At 46.4% G+C, this 27,753-nt stretch overlaps 1 protein-coding gene across 3 annotated transcripts; it reads left to right on the top strand.

Annotated features, from left to right (window-relative positions):
• The first annotated feature begins 28 nt into the window (after window positions 1-28).
• On the top strand, window positions 29-24,169 carry HORMAD2 (HORMA domain containing 2). 3 transcript variants are annotated; one of them, XM_041488993.1, is made up of 14 exons: window positions 29-143; window positions 777-862; window positions 2,226-2,310; window positions 3,079-3,223; window positions 4,816-4,879; window positions 5,858-5,894; window positions 7,149-7,169; window positions 7,851-7,868; window positions 9,152-9,219; window positions 12,170-12,321; window positions 12,973-13,226; window positions 13,376-13,484; window positions 14,817-14,881; window positions 23,749-24,169. In XM_041488993.1, exons 3-14 carry the CDS (start codon window positions 2,266-2,268, stop codon window positions 23,863-23,865), a joined length of 1,095 nt encoding a protein of 364 aa, XP_041344927.1. In that variant the 5' UTR covers window positions 29-143; window positions 777-862; window positions 2,226-2,265; the 3' UTR covers window positions 23,866-24,169. The 3 variants fall into 3 exon arrangements, with proteins under 3 accessions (XP_041344927.1, XP_041344928.1, XP_041344929.1); XM_041488994.1 differs by lacking the exon at window positions 7,851-7,868; XM_041488995.1 differs by lacking the exons at window positions 29-143; window positions 777-862; window positions 2,226-2,310 and adding an exon at window positions 6,317-6,383 and having other exon boundaries at window positions 3,146-3,223.
• Window positions 24,170-27,753: the final 3,584 nt, after the last annotated feature.

Below are 27,753 nucleotides of genomic sequence, written 5' to 3'. Positions count from 1 at the left end.
AGGAGCAGGTGCAGGGCAGGGCCAAGCCTTCGCCTCAAGGGCTGGACCGCTCCCGCCTCCTCCCGCCCTCAGCACCGCCCACGCCCGGGCGTCCGGCGGCGCCGTGGCCAAAGGAGCCCGCGGAGCCGGGCTGGGCGGTACAGGTAGGGGAACCGCCCAGGCGCACTGGGGCGGGCCGGTGCCGTGCTCTACGGGTGCCCTCAGCCCCCTAGGGTCTCCCGTGCCGCAGGAGGGCTCCCTCACTGTCCTTCAGGGGCTCCTCAGGGAGCTCCTTATGGGGCTCCTCGGTGCCTCAGGGCGCCCGGAGCTCAGGGACCCCTCAGTGCCTCATGAGGTCCGCCCGTGCCTCACAGCGCTTCCCAGCGCCTCCGGGGAGCTCCGCGCACCTCAGGGACCCCAAGTACCTCAGGGAGCCGCTCCCCAGGGGAGCCCCTCTGGGGCTTCCCCCGCGCCTCGGGGCTCCCTCAGGGCTCCCTCAGCGCCTCAGCCCCGCCGCCCCCCTCGGGTCTCGGGGCTTCCTCACGGTGCTGCTGTGTGAGGGGCAGGACGCGGCCCTGTGTGCACCCCGGCCGGGCCTGGGCTTCCGCTCGTAAAACTTCCCAAGAACCTCTCCAAAAAATGGGTAAAACGCATCTTTGGATTCATGGGTGTTTTTTAAAGGCTGTGGTGCCTCACTTTTCCAACATTAGGCACAAGGGGCAGAGTGAGGAGTGCAGGGCTGAGGGTGTCGGGAAGTAGCGGGTTCCTGAGGATGCGATTTGTCTTTTCCCTTTCAGTACTAACTTGCTGATATTCAATGATATGGTGGCTGCAGAGTGGGGGAGCGTTGGAGTTCCAGGCAACTTCTGTCCTTCCAGCCCTGGTGAGACACTGATGCCAAAGTCTTGTGCCTTGTACCTGAATAGCTGGGTTGTAATGGGTCAGCTTGGTCTGGGTGATGTTTCCTCCTCAGAAAATCAATATAAATGTTGTATGATTTATAAAACATGTTTTCTTGCATCTTTGCCTCACCTAAATCAGCTTCATTTAGTTAATAATCTCACATTATAATTACAACACCTTTGTCTGCTTTGATTGCATTCCAGTCCTGTTCAGGGTAAAAAAAAAAAAAAAAGCTACTTTGCTAAAATATTTAACACGTTAAAAATTTTGCAGGTGTGTATTTGTTTAAATATACTTTTATAGCTGTAATCTGTCCTCATTACTAAATGAAGCACTAAATTTAGCATAAAAGCTGTCACCATGTTCGATCAACATGTCTTAATGACTGCCAGCAAATGGAAATGAGGCTTCCACAGGAAAAAAAAAATAAGCACAAAAGGTGCAAATGCAGAACAAGGTTTGATCAGCTGAGTTAATAAAAGGCTGCATTAGGTCAGGAGTTAAATCACCCCACTGTGTTTGTGCTATTACTTTATTTGTTACTGGGGAAGTCGAGTGGCTGTGGACACGGCAGCATCCCTCTGGGACCCGTTTGTGGTGTTTCCTTTCATTAACATCCCCCATTTACAACGAGATGTGGAGATCTCCCAGCGAGTCATTTTTCAAACCAGTTAACACAGGCCTTGTTAATTCCAGCTAATGGAAGTTTTTAATCAGGATTGTCAGATGGTGCTAAATCAAGCACCTCACTCAAGTGAGAAACATGGAATATCCAGTGTTACTGCCTGTATCAATCAACTCTCCATTCTGGTAAAATGAGTATTTTCCTTTTCAATCCAGGCTTGTCTAACTGAAACAATTGGGACTCTCCTTTTTTTTTTTTTTTTTTTTTTTTTGGTACCCATCAAGGTGTCCCAGAAGAATCATTCCCTTATCCTGGCCAAGACCAATGTTAGCACGTTTCCTGCTTACCCTTGCTAAGATATTAACTGCTATTGGCAGACCTCCAGTTCTTTCACATTCCCCCTTCACACTTTCTGATGGTTGTGGGAATTAACATTTGTGGTTTGGAATAATGAGAAATGCGTTCTGAAGTGGCACCGACTGACACCAGGTGCAGTTGTGGCCCTGAATTTCAAGCACTATTGATTGTTTACCAGTGAGCAGGAGTTTTCATGCTCTGCAGGCTCAGTGCCATGGGGTACCCTTGGTTTGCTTTGCTTTACCTGTCCTTCCTGGCAATTAGCTTTCAAACTCTGAGGAATTTCATTCTTACTTTAATATAGATGAGAAATAGCAGTAACTGTGTTTTCTACGTGTCTCATGCCTTCTTTATTTTTCAGGGTTTAGTTACAAGTGGAAGGCAGGTCTTTGAAACACAGGATGGCTGCTCAGCAGCTACTCAAGCAAAAGAAAAAGCCCTCTAAGGTAAAAAATTAAAATATGGTGGTGCAGACAATCTTAGCTCTCGGTTTGGGACCTGGCACCCTGTGCCTGTGGAGGGGGAAACCTTTCTGTTGTCTGCACTGTTCTTAGTTGGATTAATACTAGTTCAGTGAGAGGCAGTGTGGGGCTCTGGCATGATTTGACTCAATAAATGTAGGCTCATTAGGTGTGCACAGAGCTTTATTAGCAGGAAGAACAGCAGTAAAGTAATAGAAGAACTAAATTTAGTGCAGTGTCCACTGCATTGCGTGTGGCATCACTCAGTGTGTATTTACTGTAGCTCCAGGTGCTGTTTTACAGCTTGGAGTTAAAATCACTCTGTTGGCAACTCAGGCTGCTGGCAGAGCTCAAAACAGCAACCTTTGGTACAGCAGTGGTTGCCACACCAGGCTTGGGCTTGTGTGACTCCACAATTAAAACTTCATACCTTTTTTGAGGGGAGGCTGTCTGTAAAGTGCCAGCATTGGTGCAGTGGAGGGGGAGGGAATGTGATAAAGGGGAAGGCACAGCCTACCAGTGCACTCTGCATCTGGGTAATGATGGCAGATCTATTGATCTCTGCCCTTAAATAATTTAATCCACCCACCTCACACTTGAGTCTTCCCTGCCTAGCTTAAACACCAGAGAAACCTTAAAATTTCATTTTATATTTCTAAGTTACCCTCTTCCCACCTGCTGAGACTTGTTTCTAAATATAATCTGTGTTACACTTAAGAAGGTGCTATTTCTGTCCTTGCCGTGCTTTTCCAGGAAGCAGTGCTGTTCCCTGAGAGCATCACCACAGAGCAGCAGTCCCTGGTGCTGGTGAAAAGGCTCCTGGCCATCTCTGTGTCCTGCATAACCTACATGAGGGGGCTGTTCCCAGAGAGCTCCTATGGCACTCGCTATCTGGATGGTAACACCTGCAGTTTGTGCTGAGGGCTTCTTTCTGCTCACTGCATTTTACCTGTGATCTGCATTCTACACAGAATCTGCCTTACGAGTTATCTTCTGGCTGCACATGTGTGTGACTTCACTTTGGGTGGGGGTTGGCTACAAATTCTCAAATCTTCTCAAGTCTGGGTGCAGACAGAATTTCTGATAGAGAGCATGGAAGACAACCTTGAGCTCCTGGCTTCTCTGTTGTTGTTCGTCTTGGTTTAGAGTCATTCCTTGGCATTGCCAGCCCCATTAATCGGGTCTCAGAGCCAGGAGAGTGACTTAAAACACAGAAAGTTTTAAAAATTTACTCTTATTGGAATGTTTTATTTTCTTTTGGATCTTTGAATGCATGAGGTTCACATTTTTAGTTTTCATTGGGAGGCTGAAATTAGATTTGTCCATTTTCATAGAATTGTGGAATGGTTTGGGCTGGATGGGACCTTTTAAAGACCATCAAGTCCAACCCTCTGCCATGGGCAGGGACACCTTCCAGTAGAACAGGTTGCTCCAAGCCCCATCCAACCTGACCTTGAATATTTCCAGGAATGGAGCATCCACCTTCTCTGTGGGCAACCTGTGCCAGTGTTTTACCACCCTCATTATAAAAACCTGAGTTACATCTAATCTAAATCATTCCTCCTTCAGTGTAAAACAGTTTCATTGTTGGGATTTGGGGTTTATTTCCATGAAAACTGTCTCATATGTGCTTTGGGAATCAGAACTTTTTAAGGAAAAAAAAGAGCTTTCAGAATCAAACCCATGTCACACAATCCCAAGAATTAGTGATGCTTTGATTCATGAACATCTTTATGATCATTCAAAGTGTGAAATGTCCCCGTGCAATGTTCCAGTCCATTTCTGTGTTGTCCCTTATGGCATTAGTTACCCTGAAACATTTTCACAAGTACTTTGTAAATTTGGTTGAAGGCACAGAAATCCCAAATTGGTTCTTGATCCCCTAACCCTGAAAAGCCACTGGTCAAATGTCAGGTTTGTCTAGTGCCTCTTTGATGAGGGGTGTTAACATCTGGCCTGCTCACGTCTTCAAGGGCCCCTTGGTTGAATCCTAAGGTGTTATTAATGCCCCTTTTCACCTGTAGGACACCTGCCATTCTGAGTGCCTGGGAGCACAGGCAGAAGGAGCTGTGTGGAAAAGCTTCACAGAAAGTGTATTGTGAGCACAGTCGTTGGGACATCACTTCACATGGATGTTGGTTTGGACATTGAAGTCTGAATGCAGAAGGGAAGATGTTAGGGAATGGTTGAGGAGGGAGTGGAGAAAAGGAGAGAGGAGAGGATGAAGCTGCTGGTGTTCTGCAAGAAAGCTGTAACACCGTCCCTTCTGAGAGAGCTCAGGGCTTCTGAGGAAAGCTCTGACATTTGCAAACCCAGCAATAAGCTTGTATCAGCCCACCTGGGCCTTGGTGGAAACCCAACATTTCCGCTCAGGAAGGACCTTCAGATAAAGCTTTTATCCAAAAAAGGGAGGATGGACTGGCTTAGTTTCAGTGTTTGCCCAAGAGCTGTGATAAGGATTGTAACTATGTGCTAAATCTGGTTTTGCAGACCTCTGTCTAAAAATTCTCCGAGAAGATAAAAGCTGTCTGGGATCATTGCAGATAGTCAAGTGGTAAGTGAGTAACAGCGAAACCAAGACAAAATTGTGCTGAGTAGGAGACATCTGCCCCTGCATTCTTCTTCTTCCTGAACTGGAAAACATCATGCCCTGGTGCCAGGGGAGCTCCCACTGCAGCTGGGGGTGCTTGGCCCTGTGTAAGCAGGACAGAATTAGTGACCGAGATCATGTGAGTTCAAGGTCTGTGGAAGTGTTGGCTGCAGTGAGGTCATGGTCAGGCCCCAGAGCACATGTGGCAGCAGAGGGGCAGAGAGAGGGTAAAGACTGTCATGAGATCCTTTATGTTGTGTTTAGTTTTTTCTAGTTTCACTTTGATAGGAATCCTTGCACTTGTTTTTCAGTATGTACAATATTTTATCTCCCTCTCTAAGAACCCCACAGTTTTCTTCAGGATGTATTTCACAGTTGGCATGTTCCCAACAAGCAGAAAAACTGTCCCTGATGTGCTAGGGAGATACCTTGCTGCACATCCTTTGACTCCAAAAGTAAATATCTGGCCATTGATGCTGCAAATAATATTTACTACTTTGAGAAAATCCATTGCTGCAAACTCTGCATCAGATAACAAAGATTTACAAGACCAGACATGTTCAGATTGAGCCGAGCTCTGTACAAGGCTGATGGGAAAGGAGCCATCAAAGCTCTGGCTGGGGAGCTGGAACAGAGCACTGAGCAGGGACACTCTCAGAGCCAGCCTTTGGCCTCCAATCCTTGTCTTTGTCGGGATTCAAGCAGGCTCTGGGCTGACAGGATAATGTCCCAGAAGTATAACAGTGCACAGATGTGCTGAAAGTAGAGTGCTACCTTTGGGACTGACCTGAAAAGGACTTCACAAGTCCCAAATGTTCTTGGTTGTGTTGACCTAATGCCAGAAAAAATGCCCTTTAACCCACATCTAACGAGTATGTTTACAGATCAGGAGATAAATATTGCTGGTTAGTATTAACATGTTTTGGTTTTTTTCCCTGGCAGGATTCAAGGTTGTTTTGATGCTTTGGAGAAGCAGTATGTAAGTGGTTTTTTTTCACTTTTTATTAGTGTCCTATTTCTTCATAAAGTAAGAACAAAACTGTCCTTCCATTCCTGCTGTGTTTCTGTTGGGATCTTTGATGCCCACAACAACCTTTACAGCTAGGGGAAGGACCCTGCCCTGAGTGTGAGATTTGGGATTTTATGCCTTGAGCTCAAATCCTGTCCAGTTTCTCTGGGCTCTCCTGTCCATGGTGCGGGAACTAATTTGCAGCCTGCAATGGATTTTTCTTAATTCTATGCTCTGCATTTGTGTTCTCTTACATCTGATAGAGATCCTGCCAGGCAGAGAGCTGAGATCTGGATCTCCTGCCTGTTTTTGTTTTCTTGGGAGAGGTTCTGTGCTTCTGCTTCCTTCATCTCCTTTTCCCTAATCTTTCCCCTTCATCTCATGTTCTCTAGCCCTCCTGGCTTTTCTCTCAGGCTCAGAATTTATCCCCTTTTTTTCTCCCTTAATTCACCACACAAGGTATGTAACTGCTTCCAGGACAAAACCAGCTAGCAAGTGCTCATATTCCTTGCTGATTCTCACATAAAAACTGCCCTGCACAGGAAAAAGCCCCAGTTGCTGTGCTCTGTGTCAGCACTGTTCACCAGCCCAGCTCCTCCAGACCAGGTGGAGCACTGGTGGTTCTGGCACTGACGATCTGAGTGTTCCTCAGACATTAGTACAACTGTCAGTGTGCACAATTAACAGTGTTGTGAACACAGTTTAGTGCTTGCTGACAGCTCTAGGAGGTATTTAGCCCTTTTTTATTTATGAGAGACATAAATTAATTGTTTGACAAGGATTAAGGAAAAACTGAGGGATTTAATGCATGTTATAAAATTGTTTTTAAGGGCAGTCCCATGTGCAATTCCTTGATAGAGCATAAATTAAATACCTTTGGGGAATTTCCTAGCAGAAAGAAAATATTAACCTTCAGTAGGGATGGGTGGTCTTGTGAAGAGTTTTAAACCAGTATTTGGGGATTTGTTTGAAAGGAGTCCCAAGGGGGATTACTGAGCATGGAGTTGTTTTTTGGGAAACTGTGTCAAGCCAGGCAAACTGGCCACTAGGTGTTGCTGATGCTGTGCTGGGAAGAATATGCAAAAAGGGTTTTAACTCCTGGTTTGTTGAGTGTATCTATTCCTTCTCCCTGTGTAGGCAGTCGGGGTTTGATAGGACTTGCTTTTCCTTGCCCACAAAGGTTAGATGTTGATTTTGTGTTTTGTTTTGGTTTTCTCTCCTTAGCTACACGTGGCTGTCCTTGCAGTAAGTAAATGAATACAAAGTGTTTTTTCTTCCCTCCCCTGCTTGAAAGAGATACAGAGTCAAGGTTGTGTCAACCCATTTGTGCCTTTTTTAAGGAGAAGCCAAAATGTGTGTGATTTTTAATAGAGCTGTGACCTTTCTTAGATACAGTAAATGTAGAGTTCAAGGCTGCATGGGAATGTTTTTCTCAGGATGTCAGACTTCTGACTGAGGACCTTATTTGTCTCCTTAAACTCTGAGAGTGATTCCTATCATGGAAGCTGCCGTGTCCTCTCCATTTCCCCGTGCAGAAGGGTCCTCCTCATTAATCTGATCCTGGAGAAACCACACACTGGTGGGTCCATAGGCTGTTGACCCCAGCCCCCTGCAAAGCACCAGGAGCTTTGTTCACCGTCTACTCTGTGCATCATCTGAGCAGTTAAATCCCAGTCATCAATAGCTGCCTGTGAGGACTGGAATGGGAATTAACCTCATTCCTCCGGTATTGCACACATGAGTGTCTTCTACCTGTCTTTGAAGTGGTAAGTATTGACTGCAGATAGAGGACGGCTCTTTCCCAGCCATTCATTTCTCCGATCCCACACTAAAGATAGCACAGTCTCTGCTGTAAACTGAAAAATCCTTGTTAGTCACTGGTTCAAGTTGTCCCAAGAATGTCCTCACTGTGCTTTCTTGTAACAGATTTACACCAATCCCGAGGTAAGAAAGAGTCTTAATTAATCTTTGAGGCAGCTGAAGGCATGGGTGAGTACATTTGTATTCAGAGTGGAGTGGAGGCTTAAGTCCTACCCTGCCGTAGCTCCTTGGTGACCCATTTCTGTTCCTGTGCCTTCACTCCACAGTGCCAGCTCAGTGAGCTGCATTGTGATCAAACACCCGGCTGAGGGCCCACCAGGGCCTCAGGCAGGGATGTTAGCAGACAACTAATGGGCATGTTCATAGTCTTGTTTTCTTTTCCCAAAGAGAAAAAATGGGGAATTCAACATTACTCATTTGCAAACCACCTTTTTAACAGCCCTGATGAAAAGAGCTGGTTTGTCATGCAGAGAGGTGTAGGACAGAAGTCAGGAATCCCTTCAGACCTGGATGGGTGTGTTGGGTAGTGCCTGTCCTCGCCCTCTCGGTGTCCTCTGTTGTGTTTCTGTTTGGTTTCACCTGGGGGGTGTGATCCTGGAGTGAGGGTCTGCATCCAGGCTGGGGATCAGAGAACAGCTTCAGACCCTTTGCATGTGAACGTAGTTCCAGTTCTGCTGCATGGCACCTCAGAGTCTGGGGACAGAGCAGGAGCTGAGCCATGCCAAGGCTGGGATTTGCAGGGAAAGCTCAGAGTTAAGAGCTCAGCTGAGCTCCTACTAATCGACCTCATTGTCTCCGGAAAAAGTGAATTATAGGCATGGAATTGGTGTACAATAGACCCTTTCTCTTGGGGGGGAAGCTGTCTGTTCTTCCTAATTGTTTTATTCTCTAATTCTTTTAAATGGAAAATCATCCACTATTTTTGTCTACCTCATAAAGAGTCCAGACCAGTGAAGTTGAGCTATTTCCCATGCAATATTGTCTGGATTTCCCTGTGGGAAGAGTCCTCCAGGCCCTTGTCCCCATACGGAACACGGGGCAAGGCTTTTTTGTGGCACTGGTCACCTGTGCAGCTTCCCAGTTTTCCTTTAGCAAGGGACACTGGGAGGATTGGCCAGCCCTGGAGCTTTGCTAGAGACTGAAGGTGGAGAGCCAGGCCCACAGAGGAAGTGGAAGGAGGAGGCAGGAAGTTTGTAATTTTGTTATGATTCTTTCAGCGCTAGGTAAGATGCGGCTGCTAAGAGAATTTGCCAGAGCTTGTGCAAGCAATAATAGAGTTAAAATTGTCAGCATGTCAGATTAATTCTGTGCTCTGGCAGAGAGTGTGAAAGGACTCTCCAAGCTCAGGACACATCTTGTTCCTCAAAGTGATCCATTTCTGCTTCTCTCTCTTGTTACATCTCTAGACAGTCACTGAAATGTATCAATTCAAATTCAAGTACAAAAACAAGGTGCCCCAGATGGACATCACCAGGTAAGGATTTGGGTTGATTTCTCAGGGTTACACTAAAAACTGCGCTCTTGAAGCATTGAGAAGTTGCACTTTATGATTGCCCAGAGAGATTGTGGATTCCCCATCCCTGAAAGTGTCCAAAGCAAGGCTGGATGGAGGAACCTGGTTTAGTGGAAGGTGTCTGTGCAGATGGCAGGGTGGGGAGCAGCATGAGCTTTAAGGTCATTCCAACCCAAACCATCCTGTGGTTCTGTGGTTTGAGCAGGTCCAAGCCATTAATAAGCTGTAAATACCATCAAAGTTGAGGATATTCACCTTACAGGGTATGAACTGCTGGGAGGATGAGCTGAAATGCTCTTTCAGAGCACCACGAGGCCCTCAGAGTACACCTGAGCCAAGGACAGTTGACAGAAGTGGTGCCTCCTCAGGGAGGCCATGCAGAAACCAGCCCAGCTGTTGAGCTTGCTGCTGTCTCAGCTAACAACAAGTGTTCTTGCACTTCCACCAGGCAGCCTTGTGCTTTCAGATGAGTCTTGCTCAGGTTTGAGCCCTTCACCATGATCTTGTGCCCAGGATTTTTTTCCCTTGAGGATTTGCATACGTGCGTTCTGCTTGAGCAGCCCTGCGTGGGTGACCTGAGAGAACTTTCACTTAGGGTGCCTGAGCTGATGGTGCAAAACATGTGGCAGGAAGTAGCAGGTTTTTGCCTCTTTTTGATACTCTCTGTTAGATATTTAAAGCTGTGTTTAGTAGGCCATAATCCTGTGGAGCTTCAAATAAATGCTTTCAAAGGCCATTTGCTATAACCAAAGCAAAGAAAAATAATTAACCTGTTTTTACTTTGTTCTGCAGTTGGTATTGGTGAAAGATGGATCTTGGAACCTGCCTGGACAGCAAGAGAGCTCTGCTGTCTTGTGTGTTCCTTAGGAAGCTCCTCCCCAGCACTCCTGGAGTGTGCCCTTAGCTGCTCTTTCTCTAAATACATCCAAATAATTTTTAACCATAAGGCAAAATTATTTTCTTTTGGGAATATCTGAATTATCTCTGGAATGACCTTTTGGCTGTGCCCTCCATTTCCGCTTCAAAGTTGCTGTCCATTGTCCTCACACTGAGGGGAAGAGGAGATCTGGGATTTGAAGGATAATAGGTAGTCCTTGAGTACTTTGGGGTTTTAATCAGCCTTACTCATTAATTCCTAGAAATAAGGACAGTCCCCACATGGAGCTTGGGTGTCCTTTGTGTCATCCAGGGAGAGGCCAAGCCATCTTCCTGTCATGTTTGAATGTGCTCTGAGGCTCCAGAGCCCGTGGCACTGGATTCCTGGGCCCTGTTTCTGTGGGGATTGGCAGTGCTGTGGCAGGCTCATGCGTGCCCCTGCAGTCTTTAATAATCCAGAGTTCTGGCACAGATCAGGGAGTTGTGTCACCTTTCCTATCAGCTCCTTCAGCTGATAACACTGCCTTTTACACCTGCAGCAGCTGTCCTGTGCAGACTCGAGTTAATCACTCAGGGAGAGAGGTTTTGTGGGGCTGCAGCATCACATCCAAGGGGTAAGGGGAGACTTTCTCCTAAGTGGTCCTTGCCTTATTTTAGATGGATTTTGTGGGAATTCCTTGCCACAGATCCCACTCCTTCTAAGGTTCAGTTCCTTATCTTCTGCTTTTTGACTCCCTCCTGCATTAAATTCTCAGTGTTATTCCCATAGTGAAGCAGTGCTTGATCTGTTAATTCCTATGGACATCTAATTTCTTTTTTTCTTATGACCTTTTCATTTTGCCATTTCTGATCTGCTAATCCTGCAGTTTGTAATGGTAATGGATATTCCACCTTAGGCACTGCCAGCATTTTCCTCTCACTGTACATTTCTGAACATGCAGGATTTAATCAAGGACCACAGTGCGCATCTAATTCCGCAGAATTTGGATTTCATGATCTTAGAGGTCTTTTCCAACATAAATAATGCTGTGATTCCTTACCTTGGAAAGTCAAGCTGTTCCACAGCCACCCCATTTGCATGACCCAAAGAAGTTCAGCTGGAAGGGGGAATTGCTCTTAATTTGTTCCTTTCTTAGGGTCAGTCAGTCAGCTTTACTCTGGGATATTCTTGGGTTACTTTTTTACTGCTTTTGATGCAATTTGGGATGATTGTGTTGGGCACCCTGCAGCCCACGCATAGTGTCAGGGGTCTTCCAAAGACGTAATGAAGGAGCTACACATCTTTATGACCCCTTCTCATTGAAAGTTAGGGAAGTTCAGGTCCCTTAGTCACACAGTGATTCATCTGCTCTGTCTGCTGTTGGCTGCTGCTCTGAGTTGCTCATCTCATCTACCTCAGTTTTAATCAAAGAGAAACAAGCTCCTCTAGAGTGCCATTCATCCCACTCATGTCACCCATGGGTCTCTGTCTGGACTGCTGGCTTGGAGCAGCCAGCTGATATTTGGATGGGTGAAGGAGGTGAGGGGAATGCCCCTTTGTCACTGCTGAAAAATGTGCCTCTGAGCTGCTTTTTCTTACATGGAATTGAGTGAGAACATGCAATTCACTTCTCTTCAAAAACTGCAGAATGGACTTGAAAATAGCTCCTGTGATGAATCGGCTTTAGATGGATCCTCAACTCATTCCTCTCATTCCTGAAATTGCTTAGGTGAAAGGCACTTGTTTTATGGTCCTTTGATCCAATTTAATCATGTTCAAACAAGTGAGTCATGACATTTGTATAATGGTTGCCCCAGCTCCAAAGTCTGTTCAAATGTAAATGCCAGGCCTCTGAGTTTGCAGCGGGTGTTCTGCGGATGCCGCCCCATCCCTGGAGCCTGTTTCACTTCCCTGTTTATCTGGAAATTACATAAAGACATTGTAGCTTTGTCACTGGTGGTTTCAGACAAGTCAGTGGGTGCTCTGTGTGTGTAATTGGATCGTGAATATTCATGACTGAGGATAACAAATCCATTATTCCTCTTCCTATTGCAGCAACCACGGGGAGTTTGTGGCTGGGCTGTGCAGCAAGGATGTCAAACAGGCCAGCAGGCTCCTGCTCAGGACCCTGTACCTGCTCATGCAGGACCTGGGGCCACTGCCCAATGACATCACCCTGAGCATGAAACTCCTCTACTACAACCATGGTAGGTGAAGAGCAGTGTGTGCCTTGGGGAAGAATTCCTTCAGTCTCTGTAATGAGTGTGAGCCCTGTGAATGAAATAAAGCATAGAAAAGCTGAGGTGGGAGAAGCTGTTGGCTGATTGCACTGAGAAATGGTGTAACACAATAAATCTTTCTGATGCACAGGGATGGCAGGTGTTTTTAGGAAAGGTTTGAAATCCATGTAAGAAGAACAGCTACATGGTGTGAAAGGGGAAAATCCTTCTTCCCTGGGTTTTTGAGGTTTTTTTTTTTAGTTTGTTTCCTTAAGGAACAAGCAATGTCAGGTTTTGCTCCAGCACTTTAATGGTATCTCAGCATCGTAAAGTATTTCTTTCTTTCAGCTCCCTGATAACATTTGCTCAGCTTATTTTACCCTTTGCATTCTGTCCCTTCCTCCTAAAAAACAAAAACAAAACAAAAAAAAAAACAAAAAAAAAAAAAAAACCAAAACAATTAAAAAAAACCAAACCAACCCCAAAAAACAAACAAACAAAAAAACCTGAAAAAATCCTGGAATATTTTTAGTAGCTGATGGTACTCGAAACTGGTTCATAACTGCTCTTTCTAAATCAGACTGAGGAGAGATGGAGTTTGGTTTCCCTGACCTCATGGGGTTCCCTCTCTCTGTGCAGTCACTCCCAAGGATTACCAGCCCCCTGGCTTCAAGGAAGATGGCTGCCCTGGTGACCTCTTGTTTGCTGGGGATCCCATCAACCTGAAAGTGGGCTCAGTCTCCACTGATTTCCACCTCATGAAAGTCAGAGTGACAACTGAGAAGAAGAGGGTTAAGAAGGCTGACAGCAACCTGATCCAGAAGAATGGCCCTACTGAGATCTCCTACCAAGGGCTGGACTGTGAGGAAGATGAGGAGGAGGAGTGCACAAAGGTATATAAATAGCTCTATTTGATTCTCACCAGAAGAATAGAATTTATCTAGCAAAAACCTCCTTAAAAGAAACATTTTCCTTATGGATTTACCACCTCGGTGTATTTTTTAGGTTATGTTATTAAGACAAAACATCATTTGCTTTATAGAATCACCCTTGCCCTGTCAGAGCAGATTCAAATGAGCATGAAGGGGACAAAAGTGACACCCATCCACATAGGAAAACAGAAGCATCTTCTTTTTGCCTTGAAGATAAAGGTAAATGCCCAGTTTCAAAACTGAAGGAGCTTCTGCTCCTGATTGTATCCCTGCATCATGTATTCCACACAATGTCTTGGGTAAGGTCTTTCAGTGCTGTTAATAACAGTTGGTTGTTTGGGATATTAGAGAAAAAAATTTTTCCCTGGGAGGGTGGGCAGGTCCTCGCACAGGGTGCCCAGAGCAGCTGTGGCTGCCCCTGGATCCCTGGCAGTGCCCAAGGCCAGGTTGGACATTGGGGCTTGGAGCAGCCTGGGACAGTGGAAGGTGTCCCTGCCCATGGCAGGGGTGGCACTGGATTGGTTTTAAGATCTCTTCCCACACAACCCATTCCATGATTCTGTGATTCTATGATTCTCTAATATTTAGGTTTTGGATGAGCAGAGTTTGTCAGGCTGTTTGAATTTTGTGTCAGGTCAGACTGAACTGTAACAAAGGGCTGGTTGATTATGCTTGGTTTGTTAACAGAAACATTTGATTTTGTATCAGTATCTTTGCAACTCTTTATCTCAGCAGGTTTTTTTTAGATGTGGAGGAAATGCCCAGATAATCAAAACTGAGTTACATTATCTCCATGTTCAACAAAGCTCTTTTCCTTTAGCTGTTACAGTTTGACTTTTGCTAATAACTTCCATGTGGGAAAACACACATGAAAATACATGAGAAAAACAGCTTTTAATCAACCCAGCCTGTGCTATACCATGCTGTTTGACCTTCGAGGCTCTGGGATATAGCCTGTGGAACAATACCATCTAGTGACAAAATGGTAAATAGCATTCCTGGAATTGCCAGGCAGTAGGATAAAGCAGCTTCCCTGCCTGTGAAATCACCTTTGCAGGTCTTTCTCCTGCAGGTTCCCCGATGACTAATAAGGAATTAACTCATCCTGCCATTTTTGTTGCTCTGGGGATTTTTACAGGATCCTCCTACTCTAAATAGTTGCCTCATCTCATGACACTGAGGCACTTTGGACACCCCCTCAAATTTTATTGAAACTGTCTGAAAGGTTAATAAATATTAACCAGGGGAGATCTCCCCTCCTTTCCCCCACACCTCACATTTTGGGCATGTCTAGACATAAGTTTTGTTTTCTTAGATCCAGGTTAAAAGGGAGATTATAATTGATAGAGCTGCTGCAAGCAGATGTTCAGATGACACTTCATGCTGAAATCTCTCCTTCTAGGAATAAACTGCCACTGCTGGCAGTGTCTGAGAGCAAAGCTTACACAATTTCATGGGATTCCTGTCTCAGTGCTTTAGTCAGGCTTCCAGATTATTTTTTTTTTAATTAAGCACTTTACAGCTAATTTTGCTTTGCTGTTTGAGTTGCAGGTAGCAAAAAGAAGAGAGGAATCAAGGAGACAGACAGGATGCCTTGCTCAAGGGTGTGTCAGGAGGTAAGGAAGCTTTAGTGGTTCTGAGATACTCCAGGCACGGAGGAATTCACTGCCATGGATCATTCAATCATCAAAGATGACACAAAATTCACTAACATTAGCGGATTTACTGTGCAGGATCACAATGCATAGAGGCTACAGAGTAGCAGAGGGATGTAAACATGAACTGGAAGCATTTAGGAAGAAGCTTTCCACAATCAGTTTATTTCCTCTGCCCACTACCAGAATTTGATTCTGTTCTCTGGAGCTGGTACCTCTGAGTAACACACACAGAGCCTATCTCTGTCCCAGCCAGGCTTGTTTACCTGTGGGTGGTTTTGGATTAAGGGTCTGAAATCACTACTCTATTTTAGGTTTGAAGGGTGTATTTTTTGCCTAATATGGTCTTCACCTCTCCCCTCTTGCTTCCAGACTTTCTTTACATGTGAGTCACAGGTACCTAATGAATCCTATCCCTTTTTGGTTCCCCCTCTGGGGTAGGAAGAATTATCCCCTGGAGGTACTGATCTTTTTTTTGATGGTTGTTGGGGCAACACAAAGAATTAGGATAGACCAGGTAGGTTGTTTTAGATAAGTAAAAAATTAATCCCACCCTGAAGGCTGGCCAGCCAAACCCTGAGTCACCATCAGAGCCCAAACTCATGGGCACGTACAGAGGTTTGTTCAGTGATATGGCAAATCTCTGAATATTGCCACTTGATTCTCCTCACATTCAAATTAGCTGAGAGTCATGTGAGCTTGAATGGTCAGGATAAGTTAATGAGAGTAGGAAATTGCCACTAAAATTTTCCCCGCCTCTGTTGAAAGGAATCCCGGGATGTCTAAACCAGACAGCAACTGCAGACTGCAACTCACCCTGTCATTCTAAAGGCATCTCTGAGATATTTGCCTTGACTCTGGATCTTAGGAGTGAACTTGTGTGCCTAGGCTGGTATTTTTCAAAGTTTAACCACATTTTTTTTTTGTGTCACATCCTCCGCTTTCCTTCTGATCATTGTTTATTCTGTCTATGAAAACAGGAGCCTTTTTTGTTTGCGACTCATGGTTGCCCCACTGATTCATGCTCTGACCTTCTTTTGGGGCTGTCACCATGGCCAGCACAGCACCAGACACCTCTCTCAGCATGTGCATTTCATTAGAATTCGGTAGCGGGAGTGAGAGTGTCTGAAGGTGGTGGAAACAGCATTAGTTGCTAAAAAATGGAATAATCACTTTATCCATCATGTGCTTCCAAAGACTTAAAAAAAAATCCCAAGCCCTGGGAGATTCTTTTCTTAATGTATTCTTTGATGCTATTTTTAAAACCTCATAGCTTAGAAACTGGCTAGTATTTCACCCCGTTTGGGGAAAAACAAAGTCAAGCCAGTAGTTAGAATCATCACTGTAAAGCCTGCACTAATAAAAATTTGACACTTTTTTCCATATGAGAGGGACTTTCCCTTCTTTTCTGAAGGAAGTGGTTAAAACAAATGACCATTGTGTATTCCATGTGAATCAAGAAGCCAAGCTGGTGAGTGAAGTTTGTCCTAAAAAATGAGGAGAAGCTGGGGTGGAAGTCTGACTTAGGTGTTGTCTGACAGGGTCAGGTGTAGGTGAGATGGGGAGGAGCAGACCTGCTGAGGTGTGAATGTGAACACCTTGTTGCCATGCAGACACTATTAATAGTGTTTTCCAGCCCTTGGGTTGGGGTGGGAATGCCAAAATCTTCCAAACTAACCAGAACAATTTGGAGTGTCACAGAAAATTGCTGTCTGCACAAGGATTTGGTATGCAAGAAGTTCTGAGTTCGAAACAGTTACCCACAGTCACAAGCTGCTTTTGGAAATGTGGGTGAGCACATTTTCTGCTCTTCAGCTGGAGTGAATCGTTCTGATTGCTTGGTTACCAAAAATAAAAACTGGAATTGAGGTTATTGGTTATTATCTTGCTGACCTAGAGCTCTTCAGGAAAACCAGGAATGAGAGTATTAAAGGCTTATTTTTGTCTAATGGACATGGGAGAGGCGAAAGGATGTGGATCTGCCAAAAGAGAAGCAGCTCTTCCTGCCCAGTGAGAACTGGAGCTGGCCTTTAGGAGTGGTCACAGAGAGTCTCTGCCAGAGGGCTTTGCAGGTTGGGGGAAAATATTCATGTACTCCACTGGCTTCTTATCTGCCATCTCATGATTGATGATCCTTGTGATCAAATGAGAGATTGCCCTTTCCCAGCAGAGCATCTCTGCACTTAATCATCCAGAGTTAGGCACCAGCATGTAAATTAGCTCACCTGTCCTGGCTTCAGGAGCCTTCTGATTGCATCAGCCAAGGGTTTGTCCTCCTGTGCTATCTTTGTGCATCTTCCTTCTTTCCAGTGGCATTTTAGGAACTGTGAAGAGTTGGGGGAAATAGAAAATTGCTACCCATTAGTATAACTTCTAGAAATCTGTTGATGAAAATGAGGTCCTGCACTGAACTTGGGGTAACTTCTGAGTTATTCAGCAAACTCTTCTATCCTCTTGCAAACATCCTTCAACATCCTTGTCCTGAAAATTGATTTTGGTCAGATTTGTCTTCATGTAAGCAAACATGTTGCAGTGGAATGAGTTTGGAATGAAACAGAACTAGAAGATGAGTAAAATCTGACCATGTGAACGCCTCTGCAGGCATTTATCTCCCATCAGGAAGCTGTGGGCTGAAGTTCTGGGGTGGTCCTTGGAGCACAGTCTCAGTGCACAGTGAGGCAGCCGTGCAGGGAGCCCTGGCTCGCCCTGAGCTGGGAATGGTGTGGCTGGATCAGCACAGCACCAGGCAGCTCTGCCTCCCAAGTTTCTGGCTTCATCAGCTGCTGCCAGACACTGCTCCTGCTGCTGGGCTGGCCGTGCTTGCAGACTGCTGTGGGACATGAGGGAGCGTGTTGACACTTGGCATTGTGTGGGCATCCCAGTGGGAACAGTGATGGCTCAGGGGTTCTGCTCTGGGATTCACTGGCTGCTGTAGGCAGACTCCTGCCATGTGGATCAGCTCTCCTGATGGGAGCTGTCTGCAACTGAGATGTCTGGGGAGAGGTTCATACCTAAGTGTTGTGAATCAGGGATGCTTTAGGCCTCAGAGGACAGTCTGTCTGGCCTCCAGCTGCTGCTCCTTGTGCAGAAGACTTGGCTACCTGGCCATGTGCTGTTTCTCCAAGGGACTGTGTGGACACACCATCATGGATGATGCAGTAATACCTGCCTAGTGTGCCAGGGATCAGTGTCAGTTACCCTGGCAGAGACCTCAGAGCCCCTTCCAGTGCCAATTGGGACTCCAAGAGCTGGAGAGGCACTTGGAGTAAGGGCCTGGAGGGACAGGACAAGGGGCAATGGCTTCCCACTGCCAGAGGATTAGATGGGATACTGGGGAGAAATTCCTCCCCGTGAGGCTGGGGAGGCCCTGGCACAGGGTGCCCAGAGAAGCTGTGGCTGCCCCTGGATCCCTGGAAATGTCCAAGACCAGGTTGGTTGGGGCTTGGAGCAGCCTGGGACAGTGGAAATTGTTCCTGCCCATGGCAGGGGGTGGAGTGAGATGAGCTTTAAGATCCCTTCCAGCCCAAACCATTCCACAGCTCCTGTGTGCTGCTGAGCTGCAGTGCTGTGCACAACTTCTTTCTGGCAGTGAAGGTCAGCACAAGTGTGTTCAACTGGAGAACAACAGCTTGGAGATCAAGACCTTTGTTGTCTGATTTTTCCCAGGCAAACCACATTCAGAAGTGCCATGACAGAAGGCAGTTGAAGGATGAAACCTGCCATGTGCAGAGCAATAGGAAAACATTTTTCTGTGGCAATGTCATTATCTTGAACTTTCACAGAGGAGAAAAAAGCAGCAAGGTTTATCTCTGTCTGTCTATCAAGAGAGTGTATCTGATGAGAAGTTCCCAGAACATTTTCTCCTCCAAACCAGCTGAAGCTACACAGACCCAAGCAATGAAGAGAGAAAGATTCAGAGATGAGCTTGCCTCTCCTTCCTGTGAGCTCAGGCCATGCTGGGAGGAGTGAGACAGGGAGGTCAGGAAATTCCTGGCTTCTCTCAGTTCACATCAGATCCTTAGCTGTATCTTGGGGCCCTTCATCCTTTCCATGAGTTATCCATGTCTAGTGTGCAGGAAACAGTTTCCTAGTGTTCTCTGCATGCAGAGGTGAGGCCTGTCACCCCACAGATCCAGGGAGATTTAACCCTTGCAACCTCAGATTCCCTGGCAGCTCCCACAGGGTCATCTGCAGGAAGACGTGGCGCTTCTGTGCTGCCTGCTATTCCATGTGTTCATGCCATGCATTCTAGCAGTCAGACCCTCTGGAGAAATCCACATACATTAAGGTTGGACACATCTAATATCCCTGCTGCTGGGTAGCAGCCTCATAGGCAGAAACAGTGGCCATTGTCTTTCTCCCCTCAGTTACAGAGCTGGAATCAGGATTCTGGGATGTGATTGTGATCCAGCAATGAGAATGTCCATCACAGAAGTGGACAGTGTGATTGAGGGCCCTGGAGGAGATTAGCAGGAGAGGTATTGGTAATTTTGTCTTCTAACAGAAATTTTGAAGCATTATTTTTTGTAATCTGGAAAGATCTGTTCATTAATCCTTTAAAAGCTACAAGATACACAAGGTGCAGAACGGGGTGTGAGATGAAAGAGTGACTGAATGACAAAGGTTTTATCAAGAGCTGAGGAAAAGGAAGAGGACTGCTGGTAGTCAGTGATGTGTTGGTGTGGTTTCCTGGGCACAAAAACGTGGCAGCTTTCCACAGCAGCACCACACTGAGGGTCTCTCATTGTTCCACCTGCGTAAGCTGGCTTTCACAGTAACCAGCATGATCCTCCTGCACAGATGGAAATCAGGAGAGATTCCACTGATGTCAGTGTGACCATGGCACTGGAAACTGATGGGAGCCAGTGCTGGAGTTTAGCCACCCCTGCACAGTCAGCAGGGTCAGCTGGGGATCAGCAGGGCCAACAAACCTGCTCAGAACACAGGGAAAGGGAGAGCGTTCCTCAGGACCTTGTCCTGTCAGGTGGTGAATATCTGCAAGGAAGGAGGCTCTACAACCTCCCTGGCTGACTTTCACCACTACTTGGTTGCCCTCACAGTAAAAAAAATAAAAAGTTTGTTCTTATGTTTAAATGGATTTCTTGTATTTCCCTGGAAGTGCTCAAGGCCCGGTTAGATGGGGCATGGAGCAACCTGGGCTAGTAGAAAGTGTCCCTGCTCATGACAGGGGAGTGGAATGAGATGAGCTCTAAGATCCCTTCCAACACAAACCGTTCTGGGAATCTGTGATTCTGTGCTTTCAGTTCGTGTCCATCTCCCCTCATCCTTCCACCGACACCATGTGTCCTGTGACCCTGGGGTTTTGCTGTGCTTCAGAGCACGGAGAGCCAGCTGTCAGTGAGCAGGCAGGAATTAGGTCTTAGGGGACCAATCTGAAGAGTCACCAGGTTGATTTTTCGAAGTGACAAGAGTTTGCTGTGCTGTTGAGTCAGTGGTAGCTGCAGCTGAAATCACAGGATGCCTCGGGTCACTCTGATTAACATCCCTGATGATGAGAGTCCTCTGCACAAACTGTGTTGTCCTGACACCTGAGGGTTGCTCTGCTTTATTTCAGCAGCTCAGTCTTGTATCTCAGCTCTTATTCTTCCAGCTTGCTCGATGGAACTGCACTTCTTTTGACATTCATGTGCTTGTGAACTAGTGGGGATAGTTACAAGGTACCAAACAAAACCCTCCGTGTCCTGGACAAAGGGAACTCTTCTGAGGACATAAAATCTGCCAAGTGCCAAACCCCAGCATGGGGCAGGCCAGGGACAAAGAGGGACACAGCCGAATGCTCTTGTGCAATTTTAGCTGTTCTGCATAGGATGCCTTGGGAAGCAAAGCACATGTCAGGAGAGCTGTAAATTTTCTTAAATTTATGCTGGGAATTTTTGGCCAGAATATGTGGGGGCACTGGGGATTGCAAACTGCAGAGCACAAAACTGGGTCCTGATTGTGTCTATCTAAGAATAGCAGTGTGGCTGTGGTCTGCTCACTCTGTTTCGTCCACCAGTCTTGGGAAGGCTTTAATCTAAGTCTAATCTATTTTTAGCCTGATATCTTCTCCAGACAACTCGCAGCTGTCCTGTGAGTTTTATGCCAGAAATTAGTAACACTTGTATGATTCACAAGTTAGCTGCAGTTCTATTGGAAAACTCCTGAGGCAAAATACTGCTTTTTTACATGTAGTAAAACAGGAGATTCACACTCACTGTGTGTTCATTATATGACCCAGACCCTGAACTCTGCCTTGGACTCAGAGTCAGGAGGTCTTGGAGCTGCTGCTGCCTTTGCTGCTTGCTCTGGGCTTGTCCCACCTGTCAGCATGGTCCCTTTTTGGGGTGCGGGTGCAAGGGGCTGCACCTTGTCCTACCTGCTTTTACAGCTCCTGTCTCATTTGTGGGGCTGAGGTTGTGTATGAGGAAATGCAACATTCTCACAGCCCAAGCTCTGACATCAGTTATTCAAGTGAAGCATCCCAGTACATGGGAAAAATTAGAATTAATTAACTTCTGGAGGCTTTGATTGTATGTTTAATCAATGGGAGGGATTTCCTGCTTCTCACCACACCATTGAAGAGGTTTACTTTCTGCTTCAAGTCAAATAAGCACATGTCGGATCTGACTTAATCCCCTTTAGAGCAGCTTTTCTGGGGAAGAAGCTGGAGTGTTTGGTTAAGGATAGGAGCTGAAGTTGGTCTTGGGGTCTGTTCCTGGCTCCGAGTTCCTCCATGAGCTTGGGCAGGGACAGGCCAGGACACGTTGGCTGCAGTGAAATACCTCTCACTGTTGACATCTGATTCACTGAATGAGTGAATAGTGCTTCTCTAGAGCCCTCCATGGCTTCCTTGGATGTTTTCACTCCTCATCTCAGGTTCCTGTGAGGTGCTCGTGCTGCCTGTGGTAAAGGGCAAGAGAACTGGGGGAGCTGGAGTGCAAGCAGCTGCTCATCGTGGCTATTTCTCCACCTTACAAGTATCCCATCCATGCAGGAAATTCTGGAGGAATAGCAAAGGGGTAAAACCTTCACTGAGTAGCTTTCTGGGCTGTGGAAGATCCATTCCTCAGTAGAGGAAATTAAAGCACCAGCTCTAGCTAGGTTTAGGCTAAAACAGAAGGAGAGCTGCCTCATCCAGGTGATGGGGCTGGGAGACTGGGAATTGTGTCCCTGCTTTGTTGTGTGGCCGGCAGGACAGGGTACAAACCACTGCAGAGGTTTGGATGCAGGGTTTCCTCCTCTGGGCCCTTCATTTCAAAATAAAAGGAAGCAGACGGGTTAAAATGATGTGAGGGAGAGAAGGTAAATAGCTGCCAAAAATGCCAGTTGGAGCAGCTGAATATCAGGTGAGGAGCTGTAACACATGGCTCTGTCCTCAAGCAAACACACCTTGGGCAGCCTTGGAAAGCTCTGTCAGCCTGACTGTGCAGGGTGAGGGAGAACCGGCCCAGCCCATTTTGGCATGTTCTTGTTTTCTCTGTTTTTAGGGAAAGGAAATTGTACTTTTGCATTAGGCAACATTGTATGGCTCATAATGAAGAGGAGGGAAGAAAAACAAATTGAAACACGATAGAGAGGCGAAGGGAGGCTGTTTCAAAGTATTTTGCTGTTAATCCCTAATCAGAGCTATTTCACACATTAGAAAGCCCATTGCTATGCAGAGATTGCCGAAGCCTCATTCCAAGGTCAGATGGAAAGCCAGCCTTGGTGACGTGAGCGGGGAATTCTATAATGACCACATCTTGTAATCTGGAGACCTTGTGCTCATCCCCGGGATGTGTGCTGGAACAGCATTTCATTAACTCCTTGTGCTTCCCCTGCTGCAGTTCCGGGGTTCCTCATGCCTTGCAGTGACACTAGAGGGAGGTACTCCTGTTTGGGAGCATCTCTTAGCACTCCTTTCCCTCTCTGTTCACCTCGCTGTCATCCAAGTGAACTTTGTTTTGGAGAAGCTCTGTGCTGTGGTCTGTCCCCTCAGCTCAGCTCCAGTGAGAGAGGCCACATTGCCAGACTATGCTTTGTCCCTTCTGGGTGGGCGACAGCACACATTGCTCTCAGCATCTCTGGATTATTATTGTAGAAATGCAAATATGTGACATGATAAGGAGGATAAGTGAGTTTGTCCCCTGGCACAGCCAACACTTCAGCTGTCGTCCTAGCTGTCCATCTCCCTGTGGTCTGTCTGAAGTGTCTGTTCCGTTGACTCACTTATATTCTCACATATATTTATCTGTGTTTTTTAACCTCTTGGGTCGCAGGCTCGGAGTATTTCTGGGAGAGGTTTGTGTCTTTCTAGAGGCAAGCTAAGCCTTTTGGAAAAATGTTTGCTTGGCTTAGTTATTTTTCACAGACTCACAGGTAGTTTTGAAGCCTGAGATTGACCAGCTCACACTGAATTCCCTGATGTACAAACAGAGGGACTGTGTGTCTTCTCCTGTCACAAATTTCACCTAAGTGGCCCCTTCTTTTCCGTATGTTACGATTATCTGAGATTGGTGGAGAAACAAATGTCCTATCTGCTATTATATTTCTCAAGGATCTCCTTGCTCCTGCTATTTTCTGACAGTAATGGGGAGATGGGTCCTGTCCCCTTGCCACCAAATCCACTCCCTGTCCCTGAAGCTGAACCTGTTGCTTGCACAACATTCCCAGCTCCATCCAGTAGTTTTGATTCCTTGCCTAATTGCTTTTCTGGAGAACAGGATCACACTGAGCAAAGCCAAGAGGATCCAGGCACACACATGACACTTTTGGAAGCTATACTTTTTAACTCATGTTGCAGGAGCATACCCTGTGAGAATGATCCCTGTTTCTGATGGTTCTTACAGATAAACCTCCTGAACCTTGCTTTCAGCCAGGAAGAGGTAATAGGACCTGAGAAGAAAAGGAAGGTCAGTGAACCAGAGAAGCTGCCTCTGAACAACAGGGAATTATGTTCGTTCTGACACACAAAACATTTGGAAGGTGTGAGTTTGCACTGTCATCTGACTGGTACAGACCAATGTTTAACTTTTCCCCATCCCACATGTATTTCTGCATGTTTAGTTGTCTCATGAAAACTCTGGATTGCCAAGAGACAGCAAGCACCAGAACTGCTGTGGCATTGCCAACCAGCTGCACTTGTTTGATGTTCTTAAGCTGAGAATTTATCATTCCAGATGAACAGTGTCTGTGTGCTTCTTTCTGCCTCTCTCCCTTACGTCCCCTGCCCCTCACTGAATAAATCCCCTCCTCTGGGGCTGGACTGTCCTTTGCCACTCTGTCACCCTGATTTAATGGCATTATTTCCAGATGAACTCTGAGGTATCAATGCCAGCAAGCAGCATGTCTCATGATCCACCACACTGTGCTTAACTTCATACTTTCTGCTGTTTCCTGGAGCTTAAGATTTTTTTTTCAAAGAAGGGGTCTTATCTCTATTGAGTGCAGTGATAAACTAATCTGTACACATTTTCTGCTGGTGCTGGATATTTAGGTCTTTCTTCTGACTCTGCGAGTAGTGTTGCCATGACTGTGTTATCAGCTTATTTCTAAGTCAGCACCCCACCATGTGCCGAGGGGCTCAGCAGTTGTGTGATATAAATTGTGTTGCAATACACCCAGTTTAGAACCAGCTGTAAGAAAGTTACCTGGTGGCTGCAAATACAGGTAATGAGAGCAACACATGACAGGTGTCTGATCCATAGAGTCTGGAGCTGTCATCTGCTGTGGCAGTGTCCAAGATTGGTTGCAGACATCAGGGCCCTTCCTTCCTCCTGGAACAGTGATCTTTCCTTGCCTGAAGCTGCCAGGAGATGGGATTGATGCATCTCCCCTCTGCTTTGACTCTGCTTGGCCAGCAAGTTGAAAAGCCTGAGTTGAAAGCCAGGCTGGACCTGCCTGACTGAGTAGAGGTAATGCCAAGACTGAGCCCCCTTCTGCCACCCTCCTTCTCCAGGCAGTGGAGTGTTGGATTGCAGTCCTAAAGCCGATCCTGCAGCTGTCCCCCCTTGGCCCACAGCAAACAGACCCTGCCTGTCCCTGAGCCCCCCGCAGTATCTGGCAGGTTCCATGGCCTGATACCTATTTCACAAAACCTGCAAAGCACCAGAATTCTCCATTTTATCCTCACTTTCACTCCATGTTCTCTGTTTTGTACCTGTGGCCTAATAAGCCAGTTTGTTCACATGCCAGAGCCAGCCAGAAACTTTCCTTCTGCCGGGGTTTTGTAACAGTGTTTGCTCTCAGGGCTGCACATCCACAAGTGAGCCAGGCTCTGCACATGGATCTGCTGTCACCTCACAGCTCTGCCCTGGCACTGCTGGGCTCTGAGGGCCACATTCCTGTAGCCCTGACTGCACCCAAAGCTGTGTCGTGCTGTTGGGTCACGCACAGAGAATGAAGCATGGCTGTGATTATGGCTGCTCTAGCAAGGTGATCTCACTGCTCTCCATGTGATTCCCAGGGGTTAGGGGCACATCAGCCTGCCTGGTGCAGACTGGGGGATGCCAAGTGTCCTGTCCCCCAGTGAAAGTACACACACAGCCACCACCAGGTCAACACACGCCTTTGCTGGCCCCATGATGCCCTGGTCTTGTAGCCGGGGCCAGAACTCACTGTCTCAGTTCACATGGGGTTCAAATCAGCTATTTAACGGTAATGACTTTTACTCATTTTCATTTCAGGCTTCGTTAGAAATAAAGCAAGTGGTGATGAAGTGCCGCAGTAAGCGTCTGATTTTTTTTCCCCACTAAGTTGTGGTTACCACCAGATTCTAAGAAAAGTCTTTCCACTGCAGATTGGAATCATCTAAACCACTTACACATATCCTTTTATTGGTAATTCTGCTTGGCTAGTTAAAGGTGAAAAACCCTTTTTCTTGTGTTTCGGTCGCATTTCTTGTTAATACTCATTAACTGACTTAATGTATGTTACACATCGTCAACCTGATTCACTACTGACATAAAACAGAAGCGATTCGTTAGTAACGGTCCCTTGCCAATTAGTGAACTAAATTACGTTTGAACAATTTTCTTCAAAGATTCTCCTCCTCCCCTCATGCATCATTTGGCAAGTCCCCTGCATGCTTACAGTAATTGTGTGCGTGCAGTGAAAGGAGACTGTTACCTCCTCAACCAAAATAAATGAATATGTGATCCCGGTGCTAATGCAGCAGTGAGTAATACAAAAAATCACAGCCATCCTCCCTTTGATCACCCAAAGATCCCAACAGCAATTAAGATTAAAAGCTGCTTAAAAAAACCAGAATATTAGGAATATTCTGTAAGGGGAAAGTGAATGCTCCCCAGGGTTTTTCAGAAAGCCAGCAAAGAACGGGAACCTGTTCTCGTTTATCGCGACCGCAGGCTCTTCAGTCACTGTGGTGTGGATATCTTCAACCTGCCGAGCCACAGCCAGGTGAGCGGGGCTTCTGGAAATCCTTCCTGCTTTCTGGGACAGCGTTTAATAAGAAGAGCAGTCTGTTGGTTTCAAACTGAAAGTAAAACTGAAGTCAAACAGAAAACCCATCGTCTCAACCACATCCTTAAATACCCGGTCCTTGGCAGGAACAGCCTCTGGGGCTGTGCGGGAAACAGGTGGACAGGTATCAACATTTGGTTTTCACCTGAAACCAGAGGATTCTTTTGGGATTTCCACGGCTGTGTGTGACCTAGGAAGTCATCTGATCTGATCACTGCTGCTGCTGCTTCAGTTTTGGAGAGATGGCAGAGACGAGAAACGAAACATGACCCAGGAGGAGGAGAAACGAATATGAGTTCATGCTAAAAACAGGAGAGTTCTGCCATTGATATTAATGAGGCATGGAGGGGCTTCTATCCATGGTGGTGAAACAAAAATCACTGTCCCAGTGAGCTGAGTGCTCATGTTTTCCCTCCAGTGGATTTAGGAAGTGACCCCAGTGGAATGTCTTGGCTATAACTTGTTCTGAAGGTGTTTAGAAATCAACCAGTGTTTTCCTGAGTGTAATTCTAATCATCAATCTTTCACCCCAGGGGCTGTTCTGTGAGATTACCATCTCGGGATTTTGGCTGGAAGTTTAATTTTTGTAGGTTCTGCATTCTTCCCCTTGAGTCAGCAGGTAAAGTATGTGGCTGTGGCCTGCATTTGTCATGCCACAGGGCTGCCATTCTTGGGGGCCAAGGCCCTCGTGCCAAAAGCAATGTCACCCTGCTGGAATCCCACCCATGTGTGTCACCGGGCAAGGTCTTTTCTGTTAATGGATGAGTAAAATTTCACCAGGCTTTTGTTGTCATCACGAGGTAAGTAATAGGGATTTGCATCTGAGCTGGCACATTTTCCAGAATCAGTTTCCAAGGCTAATTTAAGTCTGGTTGGCATGTAGATCTTTCCTTTAAGCGGAGGCTGAGATTCCGAAGGCTCACAGTTTTCCATAGGAAACACCACCCTGGGTGTCCATGTGCCAGACAGGCCTGTTTGGCATTTCCAGAGCATCAATGACCCACTGTTCTAAGGCAGAATCAATTGGCTGATGGTGTGAATACCTGGCTGGGGAGCTGGCTGTACATGGGGAAAACAGGAATGCAAATACCCTGGCTGTGATCAGTGGATTCAGCACTCACATCCTTTAAGTGTCCAAGGCCAGGTTGGGCAGGGCTTGGAGCACCCTGGGATAGTGGAAGGTGTCCCCATGGCAGGGGGTGGGATGAGATGGGCTTTAAGGTCCCTTCTCATCCAAACCATTCCACAGTTCTATGATTTAATGTCCTTCAGGGAGGTTCGTGGCTGTTTATAAGAAAAGCACCCAGCCCTGCCCTGGAGGGCTTTGGGCAAATACCGGAGGGAGAAGGGGGATGTGGGAGGCAAATACAAGG

This window comes from Pyrgilauda ruficollis, unplaced genomic scaffold, assembly GCF_017590135.1.
Source record: "Pyrgilauda ruficollis isolate IOZ18807 unplaced genomic scaffold, ASM1759013v1 scaffold9, whole genome shotgun sequence".
In the NCBI taxonomy this organism is placed as follows: domain Eukaryota; kingdom Metazoa; phylum Chordata; class Aves; order Passeriformes; family Passeridae; genus Pyrgilauda; species Pyrgilauda ruficollis.
This window is presented reverse-complemented; position numbering and strand designations above follow the sequence as displayed.